Raw genomic sequence first — 18,112 nt, forward strand, 5'->3', positions numbered from 1 at the left:
CTGGTGTCTACCCCCTCACGTCTGAGTGAGTCTATCGTTCCTCCTTCTCTCGACCCCCTCCACTTACAGACAGTCCCTAACCAATAATATTAAATCTAAAATCTTTCCTACCTTGGTTTGATGATTGATCAGGGATGTCAACAAAGAACTATTGCCCGCCGATCCTCCACCATTAACTGTAGGGGAATTTACAGTTAAAACCCAAGGACCAGATATGTTGCAATGAAGACCAGGACTCAGAGATGAGTTCAATTAATAATAATAATTTTACTTGAAGAAAATAGTTTGCAATTTCATCAGCAGAAGTCAGCTTCAACACTCTCGAAGGAGTTCGCAGGCCGCCCCCCGTACAATACAAAATCAACCACAGTTATACCCTGACAGAGGATACTAATTGCGTCAATACAAGAGTCAACAAAATTCTGATTGGTTCCAAAACCTAGATAAAACTCTCCAAAGACGTAGATCTGATACGCTGGACACTGGCAGTTGATCGTTTGTCCTGGGACTGTCTGAGCTTCTCCCTGTACAGACAGATACTAACACACGTACACAGAGAACTTATCTAAAATTCAAGGCTTTCTAGCACTGGCGAGTGTCTTATCATTACGGTTGGATACACACACATAATATGTGGACATTAATCTTGAGGAAAAGAAATACAGCACACATAAGGTTACACATTTCACTCTTGCCATAACTTGATTAATAGTCAAACAAGAAATCATGTTATAATATAATTAATATCAGAATGAAGGATATGGCAAATCGGCATCCACTCCTTCACTAGTTTTAAACCTGAATGAGTCTTCTTCTTCTGCTAAACAAACACTATTTTCAGTTTCTGGTTCACAGTGACTTCCGGAGTATTACTATCAATGCTAACGTGGACCAGCAACATTACTACCTTTTTTAATACCTTCAAAATAGTTTTTTAACACCAGCGCGACTTCAACTGCAGTGGCGTAAATTAAATATCTTTCCAAATGGAGTAACATATTGCATCACGACGTGACGAGGTCATGATAACTTCACATCAACACTGGACTCAAACACTGTCACAGAGACCAGAAGAGAGATAAAGACAGAAGAGGAACATCTTCTTCATACATCATCAGTCAAATGGTTTTACAGAGGGAATTCGGTCTCTTTTTGTCACTCCATAATTCAGAAAAATCAGGAAAACAATACATTTTCACAATTTTGGGGGGAATAAAATGTTGTATTTAATCAAGAAAATTATATATGGACAAATCCCTCTGTAAAAACCTTGGGAACATGGGAATAAAGATGTAAACTTTGGTGTGCGCGTGCTACTGATTTGTGGCTCAGTGTTGGAGAAAAAAAAACTCATTTTGAGAAAACGGCCTTTACAAATATGTGTTGTAATTGAAATCTATTGACACAAATAGATAAAGTGCTATAAAACAAATACTTAAGTGTCTTGTGGATGTTTTCTTTCCATTAGTCTGAATAAACACTTTATGAAAAGCCAAAAAGCCCCAAATCTAACCCTTGTCAGGTGCATCCCTGCGTAAGCGTTACAGGACGTCCATGACACGAAGCCCACTATTTAGAGAAATTAAATAAAATATAATTTCCACTACAGTGGACCCTATTTCTATTGGAAATGATAACGGTTGTTGAACGAAGAAAAGCCCTTCGTCTGTTAAGGAACAGAAAGACAGAACAAGAAGACTTTTTTTATTAAACAATTGAACATTATAAACGTTTAAATAAGAAAACTCTGTTCTTTACACTAAAAGAAATGCATTATTGCACATAACGTTAAGCTTCATAACTGAAGTATTTACATGTGTACGAATGAAGCTCAGACACTCAGATCGCCTGAGACGGAGAGCAGAAACAGTGTATTAACACACACACACACACACACACACCTCATCCCACTCCAGTCGTAGAGTATGAACGGTGTTAGATATGGAGGCACGTGGTATAGTGATGATATGCAGATGAGGCTATGCGTAATCAAACTCAACGGTCAGTTCCCGTCTCCTCTCGGGGGTGTTTGTCTTGGTCGGAGGTATTTAAAGGACTGCAGACAGAGGATCAGGGGGATTCTGTAGCCAGATTGAGTACATGGGTAACAGAGGGGGACTACTGATGACACTGGAGAGTTAGGGAGCGTGGGGCGCACGTGGAGTCAGATTAGATAATTAAATGGAGTCGGATCAAATCTTAAAACGGAGTAGCTAAGATTCGAACTGGGTTTGAGTTTGACCTAAAATGAATAACTGTACGCGCTGAAAGACCTTCATCATCCAGCACCGGACACCCTCCCCGGGCCATTATTCCCAAACGGAGGTAGCTGTGGGGGTCAGGGTCAGACAGAAGTGTCCTGCGGGGTCATGTTGGGACTGGGCTTGACATGCAGCGGAGGGGGAACAGAGGAAGCCTCCTCTCACAGGCCTGGGGTGTTCATCTGTGCCAGCTGTCTGTCCTCCAGTTCAGAGAGCAATGTCAAAAACTGAGCTTGGGCCTGGGCCTGGGCCTCACGGGACAGTCTGGTTAGTCTAGGCACCAAACTCAGAGCGAAAGAGTACATCTCCTGGTGCGCAGCGGGGACGGGGACGATGTCCAGGAGCTGCTCATCCTCACTCACTGCTGGTCTGCTGCTGTCAGGGGCAGGTCTGGTTTGAGTGGGGGTGTGGGCCGGGGAGAGGGGTGTGGACGGGGTCTGGGCTGGAGGGGTAGCGGTGCGCTCCACAGGACGGGCTGGGGAGAGGGGTGTGGACGGGGTCTGGGCTGGAGGGGTAGCGGTGCGCTCCACAGGACGGGCTGGGGAGAGGGGTGTGGACGGGGTTTGGGCTGGAGGGGTAGCGGTGCGCTCCTCTACTGAGCTCAGATCAGTGGAGTCCTGTGTGTCTTCCAGAGGTTCTCCTGGACCCAGTTCACATCTTGAGCTGAAACAGAGTAACAGTGGTCCTTGTGATAATTCAGTAACACCTATCTTTAGAAGGTATTAAGTACCTCTAGAACCAAAACCAGGAGATTCAAGTAGATACTGACCTTCTTGGACTCAAATGAGGCAGAAGAAATGACATTTCAACCTCGTATTTCCATTCCTGGACTGTCCCACCGTCAGAGACACTGGGAGGAAGCTTTTGGTTGTGTTTCACAAGAGCATCTCTCTGCTCCTTCCAGCTTCTTCTGCTATCATCATCATCATCATCATCATCTATGGGGAGAAAATATCCTCTCATCAATACTACTAACACTATCAACACAGTTCGGGGTGATTACTGTGTGCTTCCTCCACCAAACTGATGTTCTGCGTGGCACCTCCATTAACCACAAATATCCTTCAACTAACACCCTTTTTCTGTTCAGAAGACAATGTAATCGTGACTAAATTAACAACTGGACGCTAAAATATATATATAAAAGGATTTGTAGGTCAATTAGGTATTTAGTTATGTATTGAAGGGGTTTATAAAAGGCAAGGGCAAGCAGGAGACAGCAGTGAAGTGTGTGCTGGTGACAAACATTAGCTGGTTATAGACTTTATACTCCCTGCACCCTCAAACTTCGATTGGACCACATGTAGGATCGTACAGTGGTCGGTATTTCTCCACCTCTTTAATTAACCTGCCATCATCTGTGGTTACACACTCAAAAGTGTCAAGTCACATGATTTGGATCACCCTTGTTCACATATGGGGAGAGAGTTGTGGAAGGCTGTAGATAAAAAGACACCGTCAACAGTATTGACGGCAAAATAGATTATGTTTGACAGGTCCAATTTTTGAAAATAGATAATTATTTATTAAATTACATTTATATCTGAATTTATGTCAACCTATAGACTTTCAAACATCAAAATGTCATTAATATGCATGTACAAAATGACTTATAAACATTTTCCTATGCTATTTTGCCTGGAAACACTTTCCAACACTCTTGCGTGTCGCGTGAGAAATAGGCGTCGGTTCTATTTCTAGCATGCATGCGTTTTCTGCGTCTCATTGGGAGCCGAATTAAAAACAGACGCTTACACCACAGCAGAGACGCTTACGCCACGCATCCAGTGTGTCACCGGCCTTAGCTATAATGTCACTTTTATACGCTAAGAGCTGAAGGGGTTAAGGAACGGTTGACTGTACATCATTAGAAAGGACATTTTACCCTATAATAATCGTATACCCAACCAGAACATGACCGACCTTCAACGTTGAAATACAGTTGAAGTAAAGTCAGATGTGGTTTCAACGTTGAAAATATTATTAACCCTCTGGAGTCTAAGGGTATTTTTGGGGCCTGGAGAAGTTTTGTCATGCCCTGATATTTGTGCTTTTTTCAGTTTCTTATAAATATCTAAATGGGTAAAGTCTAATATCACTGTAATCAGCACAAACTGGGCTATAATAATATGTGAAATGCATGTATGTACATGATTGTATTTCTGGGAAAAAAAAATTGAAATTCATCTTGTTTACTCACTCACAGAAAACAATATATTGATTAAAATTTTCTAAGACAATTTTTGTTGGTAAAAGTCATATGTGAGTAGGCGTCAGCTATCATGAATATCATTGTGATTTACACCTGAGAAGAGAAAGGCCTGCATAATGAGCTGCATAATGAGCCGCATAATGAGCCGCATAATGAGCTGCGTCACTGTGAGGGAGGAGTTACAAGAAAGAATGTGAGGACAAAATAAATCTATATAATTTTATGTTTGTAGTTTATTTAGAATATATTTAATTATCCCACAACATAATTTAATATGCACTTGGGGGAGCAGTTAAACAGTTTATTAGGAACAATCAAAGCTGACTTTCAAACTGAATTCTTTGCATCATTACTCCAGTCACACAATCCTTCAGAAATCATTTTAATATTCTGATTTTCTACAAAAACATTTATTGTTGTTATTATTATTATTATTATTATCATTATTAATGTTGAAAGAGAAAAGAGTTTTTTTAGGGTGGATAAATTGAAAGAAAAGCATAGTTTTTACATTTGTTACAGTTATCTATTTGTTACATTTATATTATTTACATCAAGCTTTTGAATGGTATAGTATTGTATATTGTTATTGAAACTTCATAATATTTCACTTGATTATACATTTAGTCAGGAAGTATAGTTTGGAAAAAGTCTAACTAGTAAAATGTTTACACGTTATGTGAAAACTAGAACATATAAATAAATAAAGTGCGGGGCGTGGTCACATTAGAAGATAATGAAGGGAGACGTTAAAAACATACATCGCGTTGTTTTCATATGGATTACTTTATCACAGAATATTTGTTTTCTGCGGCACTTGTTCAGTTTTAAAGTAGACATGTCAAGCTTTCTATAGATATCTCTCTCATGTCTCTTCGTTGAGTATTCACGGAGTTACAGTTCATTTTAATGACGTGTTTGTAAATGAAGATCAGAGCAGACAGAACACCTTGTGTGTTATCTCTATTTTATAAGTGCACAAAGTTTTGTTGTTATTATGTCTGTATCCAAAAAAAAGATTCGATTGATGTATTGCTCTTATCTGTATGATTAAAACTGAAAGTGTAACTTAAGTTCTATTAGGGGTTATCAGGAGAAAATTACTCATAACGCGTATACGCATTAATCGACTCGATTAATACTGAAATATTATTATTTTAATAGCATTTAACAATATTTGAATCATGACACCTATTATAAAATCTAAAGGTATATGTTAAATATTATCATCATTAACAATAAAACTAAATACATTTGGCTGCTTTATCACACTGAAACGATTCCCATTTGTAGTTTTGTTTTATTACTTCGATCATGATTGGTTAATCTGGCTGTCATTCAGGAAACTGGACAATGAATCATTTCGCGCCTTTTTAAAATATGACCGTTTATTGTCGTCTTTCTGTGAGTGAATCCAGAATTATTTCATATTTGCCTGTTCATTTTTTTTATTTTTAGTGAATTTGAGTCGTGACATGTCAAAGGAGAACAAAAGCTGTGAACACAAGAAGGGTCAGGTGTGTTCTGCGAGGTCCTGCAAACATACTGACAAAATAAGGTAAGAAAATCGCTATCTTTATTATCTTTTGAAAATAGTAAAGTATAACCAGAGTTTACAAATGGGTAGCATAAAGGACATGTAACCTGCAGAAGATAAATAAATACCCGTGTGTGTATTTTGCATTGCTTTATCACAGATGAATAAATGAAAATGAATTAAAAAATAAATTACACTTGTTTAAAGCGGTGGTTCTCAAAGTGTCAGGCTCAAAATTAATGTTAATACATTTTAATTTAATCTTTGAGTAAAGGTTTTTATTAGAACAAAACTTCCTCATTTTTTACCTGTAGAGCTGTAGCTGAATAGTTTGGCCTACTACGCTGCTGAAATGTAATGTTGGTCATTATGGTGGAACTTAATATTTAATAACAAATTTCTGAAGTGGTAAAAGGTTTCACAACCACTGGTTTAAAGAAATGGTATAAAAGTGAAGAACTTTTCAGTAAACTCTTTCTTCTTTCCCCTTGTAGAGTCATCGAGGATCCAGTTTATTCTTGAAACATTGGTAAGAAATGGTTCATCTGCTACATTGCACTGTCACTTCTGCTAGAGATGCTTTGACCTTTTGTGATAGGTTTTGATGAATGTTTGGAAATGTAAACTAATACTTCCTACTGACATACTAAAGCAAAAGATATAAATAACTGGCTCAAACCCCTTTTTTGTGGTTTTAAAAGTATCGAAATGGCACCGGTATCGCATAAAACCCGATCGATACCCAACACTAATGGTACCTGACGTTGTTTCAACGTTGAAATGCCAGCTTGGTAGTAACAGTATACGTGTCTTATTGGCTTTAATGGACATTCTTCAGAAATATCAAAAGACACAAACCTGTTTGTTCCTCAGTATCTTCATGTTCCTCGGTATCTTCATGTTTGATGTTGAACGCTTCTACAATCCTAATGTCTTCACTCTCCTCTTTAATAAACGACATGTCACGTGTATCTAAAGAGAGGAGAAAACAGAACTGATTGTTAGATTGTGGAAAACCGTTCGCTTTCACTGAAACACTTGAAATGTGCGCGTGCTGTTAGGTGCGGAGAGAGAGAGAGAGAAAGCCGCGTATCACGGACAGCGACACTGAACCGAGCTCTCTTCTGCGAAGTTCATCTCGAAGTCCCTCCTGCACCCGAACGAACAAATGCAAATCACAGTTTGAACAAACAAAAAGATGTGAAAGAGCCCAATTCAACACCACGGTGTTCTGGTGTTCAGGGCTCACGCAGAGAAAGGCGTCTCGAGAAGCTAAAAATAAGCGTTTTCAAGTTTTTTGATCAAAACACTTGAACATCGAATTTCATATTTTTGCTCTAGTGCCGACAAATACATACGAAATATGTCAAAATATCCACCTTGGAAATTATGCTCGAAAAAACTCAGTTATTTCTTAAGTGAAAGTAAACAGTTGAGGAAAAATGTGATGTGTATTATATTGGATGCGTTCATCGTCTCTTAAAGTGACCGCGCCTAATTTAGCTACTGGCTGCTGTAATGTTAATCCAAGAAAATGAAAATCACTCACTGCTCTTGACTACTTTGTAGTGTTAACAGTCAAACCAAAAATTATTCAGACACCAGATATAATTTTTGAAATATATAGCAAAACTAATAATGTGAGAAATGTTGAAGGTGTCTGAATAAATGTAGGCTTGATTATACATTTCATCTTTACATTGAAGACTATCCAGTGCTATTTTACATTTAATTATTGTTTTTCTGTATCTTGACACCTACAAACTTGAAAAAAAATTAAACAATGTGTAAATAGCACAAATAAATAAAAATAAACGAACGTACAAATGAAACAATTTCAAACAGGGCTCACTGGTACGACCTTCACGGGGTCCCTGCTGACCCCAGCTACGGCCCTGCTCACACCTGTTTCACACACAGCTACGGCTCTGCTCACACCTGTTTCACACTTACTCCGTCTGCAGTGCGTCTGCAGTCCGTGTGTGTTACATATGTGGTGCAGCATGGACTCGATGTGCTTTCACACAGGACGCGTTTGCAGATCGCTACTCTATACGTAAACGATCACTGCACTGCTGCAGACGCAACGCTCCTGGAACGCAACTGGAATCCGTTAACATGGGTGCCTAAAAAAATATGCAACGCATACGCACTGCAGACGGAGTATGTGTGAAACAGGCTTAAGGTTGTTTGCACCTTGTGTAATGTGGAATTAGTTTACAGCTTTCTAAAGCAGTTTGTGATGCATTTTGGAAACAGGAGATGTACATTTCTAATGCACCATCTAGCTTGATAAACCCCTTCTCAAAGACTTACTGTTTGTCAATTTTATTTGGGTAACACACATATTCTGAATGCCTTCGGCAGAATTCGAATGAGCCATTTTAATCTAGATTAATTTCAAGATCACAGTGAGATTAATCTAGATAAAAAAAATTAATCTATGCCCACCTCTAATAATAGAAATAAAAGGTTAAAAAGAACTGCATTTATTCAAAATAAAAATTCTAATAATATATGAAAGTGAAAGTGACGTGACATTCAGCCAAGTATGGTGACCCATACTCAGAATTTGTGCTCTGCATTTAACCCATCCGAAGTGCACACACACAGAGCAGTGAACACACACACACACACACACACACACTGTGAGCACACACCCGGAGCAGTGTTCATCATTTAACAGTTGGGGGTTCGGTGCCTTGCTCAAGGACACCTAAGTCGTGGTATTGAAGGTGGAGAGAGAACTGTACATGCACTCCCCCCACCCACAATTCCTGCCGGCCCGAGACTAGAACTCACAACCCTTCAATTGGGAGTCCAACCCTCTAACCATTAGGCCACGACTTCCCAAAGTGATATTTTCTTTACTATCACTTTATCAATTTAACACATCCTTGCTGAATAAAAGTATTGATTTTATTAAAAAAAGAAAGAAAAAAAATTACTGACCCCATATTACTGACTAGTAGTGTATATTGTTATTACAAAATATTTATATTTTAAAAACATAGCTTCTTTTTTTTCTTTTTTCTTTTTTATTCATCAAAGTATCCTAAAAAGGTGTCACATGTTCTGAAGAAATATTAAGCAGCAGAACTGTTTCCAACTTTGATAATGAATCATCATATTTAAAGTACATTTAAAGTATAATACATTTAAAAACAATTATTTTAAATTGTAATAATATATCACAATATTACATTTTTTTCTGTATTTTTGATCAAATAAATGCAGGCTTGATGAGCAGAAGAAACTTCTTTCAAAAACATTAAAAATAGTAATGTTTCCAAACCTTTGGTCTGAACTGTATGTATATATATATATATATATATATATATATATATATATATATATATATATATATATTTAAACACACATACACAGAAAACAAGTAGACAGAATAGTAAAAAGACCATAGAAAGCTAGTGTTTTGTAGAGGGTTTTTCTTTTCGTTTTTTAAATACAAGCAGTAAGAAAATGAACAGAGTAAAAGTGATAGAGGGTAGTATTTTTTTCAGAACAGAGAGAGCTAGACTTATTTTAACTTGATTGTTTCTTTATTTCTTTATACAGTACGTCCCTGAAACTTTCCATGAATGAGGTATATTGATCTACAAATTATGATTTTATAAACATCATAGGCACAAATTCCATGTTTGTGTAGGAAGAAAGTTAAAATGTGTTTGTTCAACAACAATTGTCTAACGATTTAAAAAAAAAAAAAAATAATAATAAAATAAAATAACTCAATTCACAGGAAGTTTCCCTAATTATTTGATTTAGTTACATTTATTGCAGTGCCTTTTTTTCCAATCAAAATAGCGGTGAGAATCAAAAAAATTTCCAAACAAAATACTGTGTAATATGAACTCTAAGTGGAGGAGATGGGGTGGATGCTGATAAAGCTTTAATGGATAGAGGTAAGTCAGCTGTGTTTATACCCTAGTGTGCTCCACCTGTGCTAATTAGGCTAAGTATCTGACGCGCTCCTCCCAAACCTTGTTAATAAAATATCATAAAGAATAAAGACCAACCTGTTAGTTCTTCAGTGTGTTCAGTGTGTTTGATTCTGCAGGGTTCTGGATCTCCCATCTCCTCTACACATATATCAATGAAGCTTTGATGCTCGTCTTCACTTGTAAACGGATGGGAATATTCCAGCTGAATTTCTGTGGAAGCAGCAGATTTACCATAATCAACAAGAAATCAAGAAGAAATCAAGTGTTGTCTCTTTGTGAATCATTATATCACTATATTAACCCTTGTGCATCCTTGAGGACATTTTTGGCTTTTTCAGTTTTGTTTTTTTGATAACTTTGCCTGTGTTAATGCTAACTGCATAAAATTTGCCACAGGTGTGTATTTTTATTGGAATTTTAATATTTCACCTTCATTTCCTTTAAAAAATCTATTTTCTACTAGGTACACAAAATACTTCCTCTCAGGACCTTTTGGACAAAAATGTCCCCATTGAAACCCATTAAAACTGCAATTTTTAATCCCGTCTACATTCAACTATAAAATGATGCAATCTTTGTTAACAGGCTTTCATTCTGTTGGCAAGGCTTCAAAATTTACATTTTTACTATATTTTACCAGATGGTGCCATTTTTTCAGGTTTGGCATATAAAGCAAATTATCGCTTTATTGTTGTTTTCGGATTATGCATATTATAGAGCCAATTAGATATATTATGAAGCTATAATTGTGTGGGTCTGTTGGTATGGATGTCAGAGTGTGGTTTGTGTGTACTGAAAATTTTATGTTTGTGTGTGTGTGAACAGTTTGAATGAAAAATATATATATTGTACTGGAAATCACAAATCCCACCCCATGTAAATTAGTCATACAGAGTTACAGACCCTGTCATGTGGAAACTGAATAAGGTCAAAAAGTTACTGAGCTTTGAAGATTTTTTTCATTCAAACACATTTCTTATTACTTGTTTGCACTTTTTCATTTGTTATTGTTTTTGTTCAAAGAAAAAATGTGAGCTTGATTTTGATGTAGTAGTTCAGAAGCCCCTCAAAACCTTGTTTTTGTTTTCACCTTGAGAAAATGGCGATTGTTTTGTCTGGTAGATTTTAGTTGAGACGGGTGCTTTCACAGCCAAACCTATAAATATCAGTGGCTTGAGTGCCTTGTCATTTCATAGTTTGCAAGATGAAGAGACGTTTCACAGCAAGGGAAGCTCTGGATCTAGTTGTGGCCACCAACAGTGAGCACCCGGGTACAAGTGAGGATGAAGAATTGACTTCAGAGGATGAAGTGGAGTTTGCATTAGAGTCTGACTCTGATAGCTCTTGTTCCTCTGATGACAGCACTGAGAGTGAGGACACAGAAGAGACTGCAGATCTTCAGTGGAATTCAAAAAATGGGCAGATTCTCTGGTCTTCCACTTACACTGAGACGCTGCGTTACAATCCTGCCAAGGGTATGACCCCGGGTCACACACACTATGCAACTGCCCGCATCACAACTTTGCAGTCCTGCTTCGACCTCTTCATTACCGAAGAAATCATTCAGCTTCTTCTGGAGAACACTAATTTACACGGGATGCGTTTTGTGATGGATTGGATTGATTTCGATTCCACTGACATTCAGGCATACATCGGGCTGCTGATTCTGGCCGGCATGTACAAGTCCCGATATGAATCAACAAGAAGCCTGTGGAATGTGGAAAACGGACGTTCCATTTTCCGAGCCACCATGTCCCACCATAAATTCAAGCTCCTGAGCTCCACCCTGAGGTTCGATTTCAAAGGCCGATGCAGATTTCCCAGTACATGCTCAGCAAGCCTGCCAAGTATGGCATAAAAATTTGGGTCACCTGTGATGTCACCACATCCTATGCATGGAAGTTGCAAATTTACAGGGGGAAGTCTCCTGGAAGTCCTGCGGAGGTGAACCAAGGAAAAAAGGTCATTCTGGAAATGGCCGAGGGGCTCCAGGGGAACACTGTGACCGGTGACGATTTTTTCACCTCCTATGGACTGGGGGAGGAGCTTCTAAAGAGGAAGATGGCCCTAGTTGGCACAATTCGCAGGAACAAGCCAGAGCTTCCCCCAAAGCTGCTGCAAATAAAGCATGGAGCACTTCTGTCCTCCCTCTTTGCTTTTACTAAGACACACACAGCTGTGTCTTACATACCCACGTTTTTGTCCTTTTGGACCTGAGTGGTAGTTTTTATTTTAAATCTGATACTGCATAAAAATATGAAAGCATAAAAGTGAATGTCGTAGTTAACCATTTACATATCCAAGGATGTAATATTTAAAGGAAAAAAAACTGCTTAGCATTTAGTATATGGAAATGTTTTATTATTATTATATTTTTTATAAAAATCAACAGTGGCATTATGTAAAGAAACCAATGTTTAAGGTGTTAAATTTCTGAAAACTAATGAATGTTTGGTTATTATGATTAGAACTGATGCTGGAAAAAAATCTAAGTCAGTGAAAGTGGAAAAAAATATTAATCAATAATATTTTTATGACACTTTTTTGAAAAGGACATTTTTGTCCTTTATGGGCCTGAGTGGTAGTTTTATTTTTAAGCTGACACTGCAAAAATAATATAAATGCATCCAAATTAATATTGTTGTTAATAATTAACACATCAAAGACTGTAATAGTCAAAGAAAAAAAATCTGCTTAGCATTCACTATATGGAAATTAATAATAATAATAATTATTTTTATTTAAAACAAAAGTGCCATTATGTAGAGAAACCAGCATTTAAAGGTTTAAAATTCTGAAAATTAATGAATGTTTGGTAATTAGGAATAGAACTGGCGCTAGTAAAAAATCTAAGTCAGTGAAAGTGGAGATAAATATTAATCTATAATATTTTTATGACACTTTTTTGACATGGACATTTTTGTCCTTTATGGACCTGAGAGGTACTTTTATTTGTTATCTGATACTGCATAAAAAATATGAATGCATAAAAATGTATGTTGTTGTTAATCATTGACATATCCAAGGCTGTAATAATCAAAGAAAAAATGATCTGCTTAGAATTCAGTAAATTGAAAATAATTAAATTTTTTATTTTTTTCATAAAAAAACAACAGTGGCATTGTGTAAACAAACCAGCATTTAAAGGGTTAAAATTCTGAAAATTAATGAATGTTTGGCTATTATGATTAGAGCTTATTCTGGTTAAAAAAATGGCATCAGTGAAAGTGGAAAAAAATATTAATCTATAATATTTTTATGACACTTTTTGGACATGGACATTTTTGTCCCCTATGAACCTATGTGTAACTTTTTTTAATTGATGCACAAGGGTTAAAAAAGTGTTGAGACAAAAGTACGAGTGTAAGGCACATCAGATTAAAATGTTCTCTGTGCTTTGCTTTTTATTTCTGTACTTTTCTCTGATTTTTAATTCAGCAGATCAGCACAGTGCTTAACCCTTTAACTGTCATATACGGGACACCTACATTTACTTCACTATATTACAATTATATCTAATCTAATCTTGACAAACAGACAAATAGATTAGATGAGTTTGAATGAGTTAAAATTGACTAGAAATAATTCATAGAAGCGAAGCTTGATTGAGTTTAATGGGATTTGAAGCTTAGCTTAGCATCCTGTCAATGAAAGTCTGTGGGATTTTTTGGGTTTAGTCTGAAGAGCTGGGCTGAGTTTGAAGTTTGTAGAGTTAAAGCTCTAGGAGGAGTTTTTAGTCTCAGTTTTAGTCTCAGAAAAAGAATAATAATAACTAGAAGGTAAAGTTCGACTTTCAAACTTTGACGTTGGCTTGGCAAAAAGAGCCAGAGTACCTGTGTGTCCAGCGTTCTTGAGCTGCCTTGCTAAAAAAAAAAAAAACTACAACAGCTGTTTTCTGTTCTAATAAAAGCCTAGGCTATGACAGTAGCTTCGTCAGAATTGGCTAGCTGGATGAGAATTAAGTCATGCCTTTTTCCCCTGTTAGCTATTTCACAGTCCTGTCACTGAAGCATTGTGGCATGACCTGAGCATAACCTGAGAATGACCTGAGACTACCTGCAGTGTTTCGACACAGCGCCACCTAGTGGTCAGGAGATATGAAAAATGCATATTTCTGCTTATAATTATATTCTGAATGGTTTGGCCATAAATCACAAAACTCTTTAGATTCAGTCGGTAATGTCGAGTCGAATGAGATCCAATTTTCCCATGTAAGCCCAAATCTGATATTTTTCAACGTATATACATATACTTCACCCTCAACTGCTAAATAATCAACACTACCACCATCATTACCTTAACTTTATTTTTATGTTTTTATATTTTACCAAAAAGTATTTGTGGTTGTGGAAATGACCTGGTAAAGGCGGGTTCTGGTGAAAATAACATTTCAGATATAAAACCTGTAGTAGAATTATAAATTATGGAAATGCAAAAATGAGTCATGACCTCATTGTGTATGACACCACGGTGATTGGCCTCATCAGTGACAATGATGAGACTGCCTACAGGGAAGAGGTATGCACTTTACTGTCCATTACACTAGTGTAAATGATGTTCATATGTTTATAGTTTCTTCCTATAGTGTACATACACTTTTACATAATCCATCTTTATAATATGTTCATAGTTCACCTATCTGTATATCATGCTGATAGTATTTAAAATCTGTAAATTATGTCCATAATACTTATCTGTATAGTTATCATATTGTAGACCTTGTATATTCTGTACTTACTGCTTATTGCACTTCTGGTTAGATGCATTTCGTTCCTTGTACCTTACAGGTGCAGTGACAATAAAGTTGAATCTAATCTAAAAATGAGGACCATTTTATACCATAATTACGTCTGCGTTTTGTTTTGTGTTTTTTGGTCGCTTACTGACATTTCTTTGACAGACTCAAGTCCTTGCTGTTTTTTCTTTTCATATCTTTTGTCTGTCTTTCCTTAGGAACTCAGCATATTTAATTGGATCAGATTTTAGTCTCTCCCTGAATAGTCTGGACTTCTCTGCTGAGGTTTTGGGTGCCATCTTAATGAACAACTATGTCAGATTTAGTTGTAAACAATAAAATATCTCAATTTAAAACATTCTTTATGACATTATATGTAAAGTTTGTGTGTCTACACTATATTTTTAGTACTATAGGCAAACTACTTTACTTTTAAGCACAGACAATGTCCTTGCCAAGCCGACCTGTCTCTATCACTTACATGGAGATTTCCCTCTAATATCTCATGTTTGACTAGCCTGTTAGTGTTAGCATTAAATAATCTCAAATATCACCTGATGACATTGTAAAAATCCAGAAATGTTTCCGTGGGAATTAATTATGAGCGGTTCAGAAATGACATACAATCAACATATTGGCAGTATTTCTCAAATTGACCTTGATATATCTCCAATGTATTAACCTCTGCTGGGACCATTCTTGCTTTTCATTTATTAGATTTGAATGAATTGGGTTATTATGCATACTTTTTTAATTTAAAATTATACCAGTATTAGATTAAGTGAGATAAGGTTGAAGACCCAAAGTCTGGCCTAGGGACAGAGGCAAAATAGTAAAAAACACATATAAAATACCTCATATTTTATATAAAAAGACAGAATTTATTATTTTTTTTTTATATATATAGGTTCCCTTACACATGTATTAAGTGTGAAAAAAGTGGATTTTTTTTTGTTTTTTTATATCTGTCAAGGACAGAAAAGTACCCTATTTGGAGAATCACCCGGTAACAGTATATGTGTCCTAGTGGCTTTAATGGAGGACATTCTTCAGACACAAACCTGTTTGTTCCTCAGTATCTTCATGTTTGTTGTTGAACACATCTGCAATCCTGATGTCTTCACTCTCCTCTTTAATAAACGACATCTGCATCTCACGTGTATCTAAAGAGAGGAGAAAACTCAACTGATTGTTGGATTGTGGAAAACAGCTTCCCACTCCCTATTAATCCTATTGTACCGTACCATTGCAGTACCACCAGAGCTCCACTGGGGGCGATCGCCATAGGTGCAAAATGAATGGGAGTCTATGGGGCTAGACGGCTAAATTTGTCCTTTCACCCGACTGCCGTTTAGGTGATTGTAGGTTTTGCAAGTTCAACATGGGTTAAAGGTCGAAAGTTGAATGAACGAGTACTTATGTCCTTTCGATTTCTTACAGGTTGAGTTGTTGCCCATAACATGCTAGCATTCTGCTAATGAACGCTGATTGGTCAGTGAAGGACTGACTACGACCAGAGATACCACTTGATGGCATCCGAATCAGAATCAGCGGGATCGGAAGGTTAAGGCCGACTTTTTCGCCCAAGTTTTTCTTTGCGACGCAGCAACTTTTTGTTTGGTTGCTGGCACTTTTATCTGCCTATAGTTATGCATGTACTGTGTAATTTACACGGATAATAAAATTTAATTTGCGTACTTGTTGTGTTATTCTTGTGTTAAGAAATACCGCATACATATGGTATAGTATTGCCATCTTAAAAATGAAAAAATTTATATCCTGAGAAAAAAAAAAGATTTTGAGGGGTATACCACCATTGACCTCCATTCATTCTGCACTCGTCCTGTGAGCGCCCTCATATGGAATCAGAGTGGAACTGCAACCAGTTTAGAAGCCGGAAGTGTAGTGAGAGGGAAACTTCTCGCCCGGTTTACGCCGCAGCCTTATGACGTCACACAGACATTCCCAAAGAAAAGTCCAGTTCATGCGCTCAAATCAAATACACACACGAATAATAAAACACATATCAGTGGTGTTCAGAAATTAATTCTTTAATTTGACCGTCTCTAAACTTCTGAATGCACATGACCAACTGTTCAGTGTTTCAGTACTTCACAAAAAAAATCATAAGTAGCCTACGTATGGATGAATGATCCATCAAATGACCACTAAATGTTAAAGGTTTTGCCATGCTTAGGCAGACAAAAAAAGTCAACTCGTGAATATCATGAGACGTCGCTGTCAAGATTTAATAGACGCTCACGAACATACGAACATGCGTCAGTCCAAAAACACGTCATTACGAGGAAAAAAAACATAAACAAGTCGCATTTATTTAGAACCAAGAGAAGACATTACCGTCTACAGCCGCGAGAGGGCGTTTCTGACACCACTTTGTTTGTGTTCCCATAGAGAGACGGTTGCGTTGCATGAAGCGGGAACACCACGAAGGTCCTCCAGCAAAATCCTGTATGTTCATCTCCTTGGCCACTATCAGAGCGTGGAGCCGTAACTGCACTGCTGACAAGCGTCTCCCGGCAGCGCGCTGCTCCAGAACCCATCTGTACACTCGTTTCTCCAGCTCTGGCCATCTTGCTTTCAGCCCGCGATTAGCTTTCTTTGTTTTCTTCATTAGAGTTAGAGTAACCTCCATTTTACGCCAGTCCCTCACAAGTTTCTCACTCACTCCGAACTTTCTTCCTGCTGCTCGATTACCGTTTTCGGCTGCATATTTTACTGCCTGCAGTTTGTATTCTGCAGAATAGGATTTTCTTTTGTGGGGCACTTTGTCATGGAGTGCTACCCCGTCCAAAAACAAGACTACCGACTTGTCGCCGGAATCCACCAAACAGTTGCCGGTATCCATTGAGTTTAGCACCGATAGTCCGCTGTAGCAGTCGATTCCGTTGCCCTCGGAATGTCTGTTTCCCTTTACGCAAACATACTACAACTATTGCGAATCAGAAATAGCGTGCACAAGAGGATGTACGGCAAGTCAAATGGTTCAAAATACTTCTTCTTCTTTTTTTTCTTCTTTTTTTTTATGGCGGTTGGCAAACCAACTTAACGGTGCATTACCGCCACCGACTGGGCTGGAGTGTGAATCAGGAGATATTGGATCTTAAAAAATAAATAAAAATAAAAATAAATCCTACTTGGCTAACTCTGTGTCTCTAAGAAACCTTATAACAGATTTACAGTACAGTACTTTGTGCTCTGAAATAAAATTATGCTCTACAGTTTCTAAATGACTGCAACATTGGCATTTCCCTGTTGGATGTTTCCCTATTATCTTCAATGAAGAATTGAGCCCAGTGTGTCCTATTCTTAACCGTGTAATTATACTTTCTTTTCTTCTACTCCTACACTCTGTCCTTCCTATATCCACTTCTAGTTGTATATTAT

At 37.4% G+C, this 18,112-nt stretch overlaps 1 protein-coding gene across 1 annotated transcript in view; it reads right to left on the bottom strand.

Moving 5' to 3' along the window:
- LOC127952011 (zinc finger protein 208) overlaps positions 1-17,707 on the bottom strand; it is a 97,703-nt gene extending 79,996 nt beyond the window's left edge. Inside the window, exons 1-3 of the mRNA XM_052550223.1 lie at positions 17,066-17,707; positions 15,769-15,870; positions 10,048-10,182 (exon numbers count right to left, since the gene is read on the bottom strand). Of these exons, the coding sequence (XP_052406183.1) occupies positions 10,048-10,182; positions 15,769-15,870; positions 17,066-17,573 (745 nt within the window). The 5' untranslated portion in view covers positions 17,574-17,707. The remainder of the gene's footprint in view (positions 1-10,047; positions 10,183-15,768; positions 15,871-17,065) is intronic.
- Between the last annotated feature and the right edge of the window lie 405 nt (positions 17,708-18,112).

Source organism: Carassius gibelio, chromosome B3 (assembly GCF_023724105.1).
Source record: "Carassius gibelio isolate Cgi1373 ecotype wild population from Czech Republic chromosome B3, carGib1.2-hapl.c, whole genome shotgun sequence".
In the NCBI taxonomy this organism is placed as follows: domain Eukaryota; kingdom Metazoa; phylum Chordata; class Actinopteri; order Cypriniformes; family Cyprinidae; genus Carassius; species Carassius gibelio.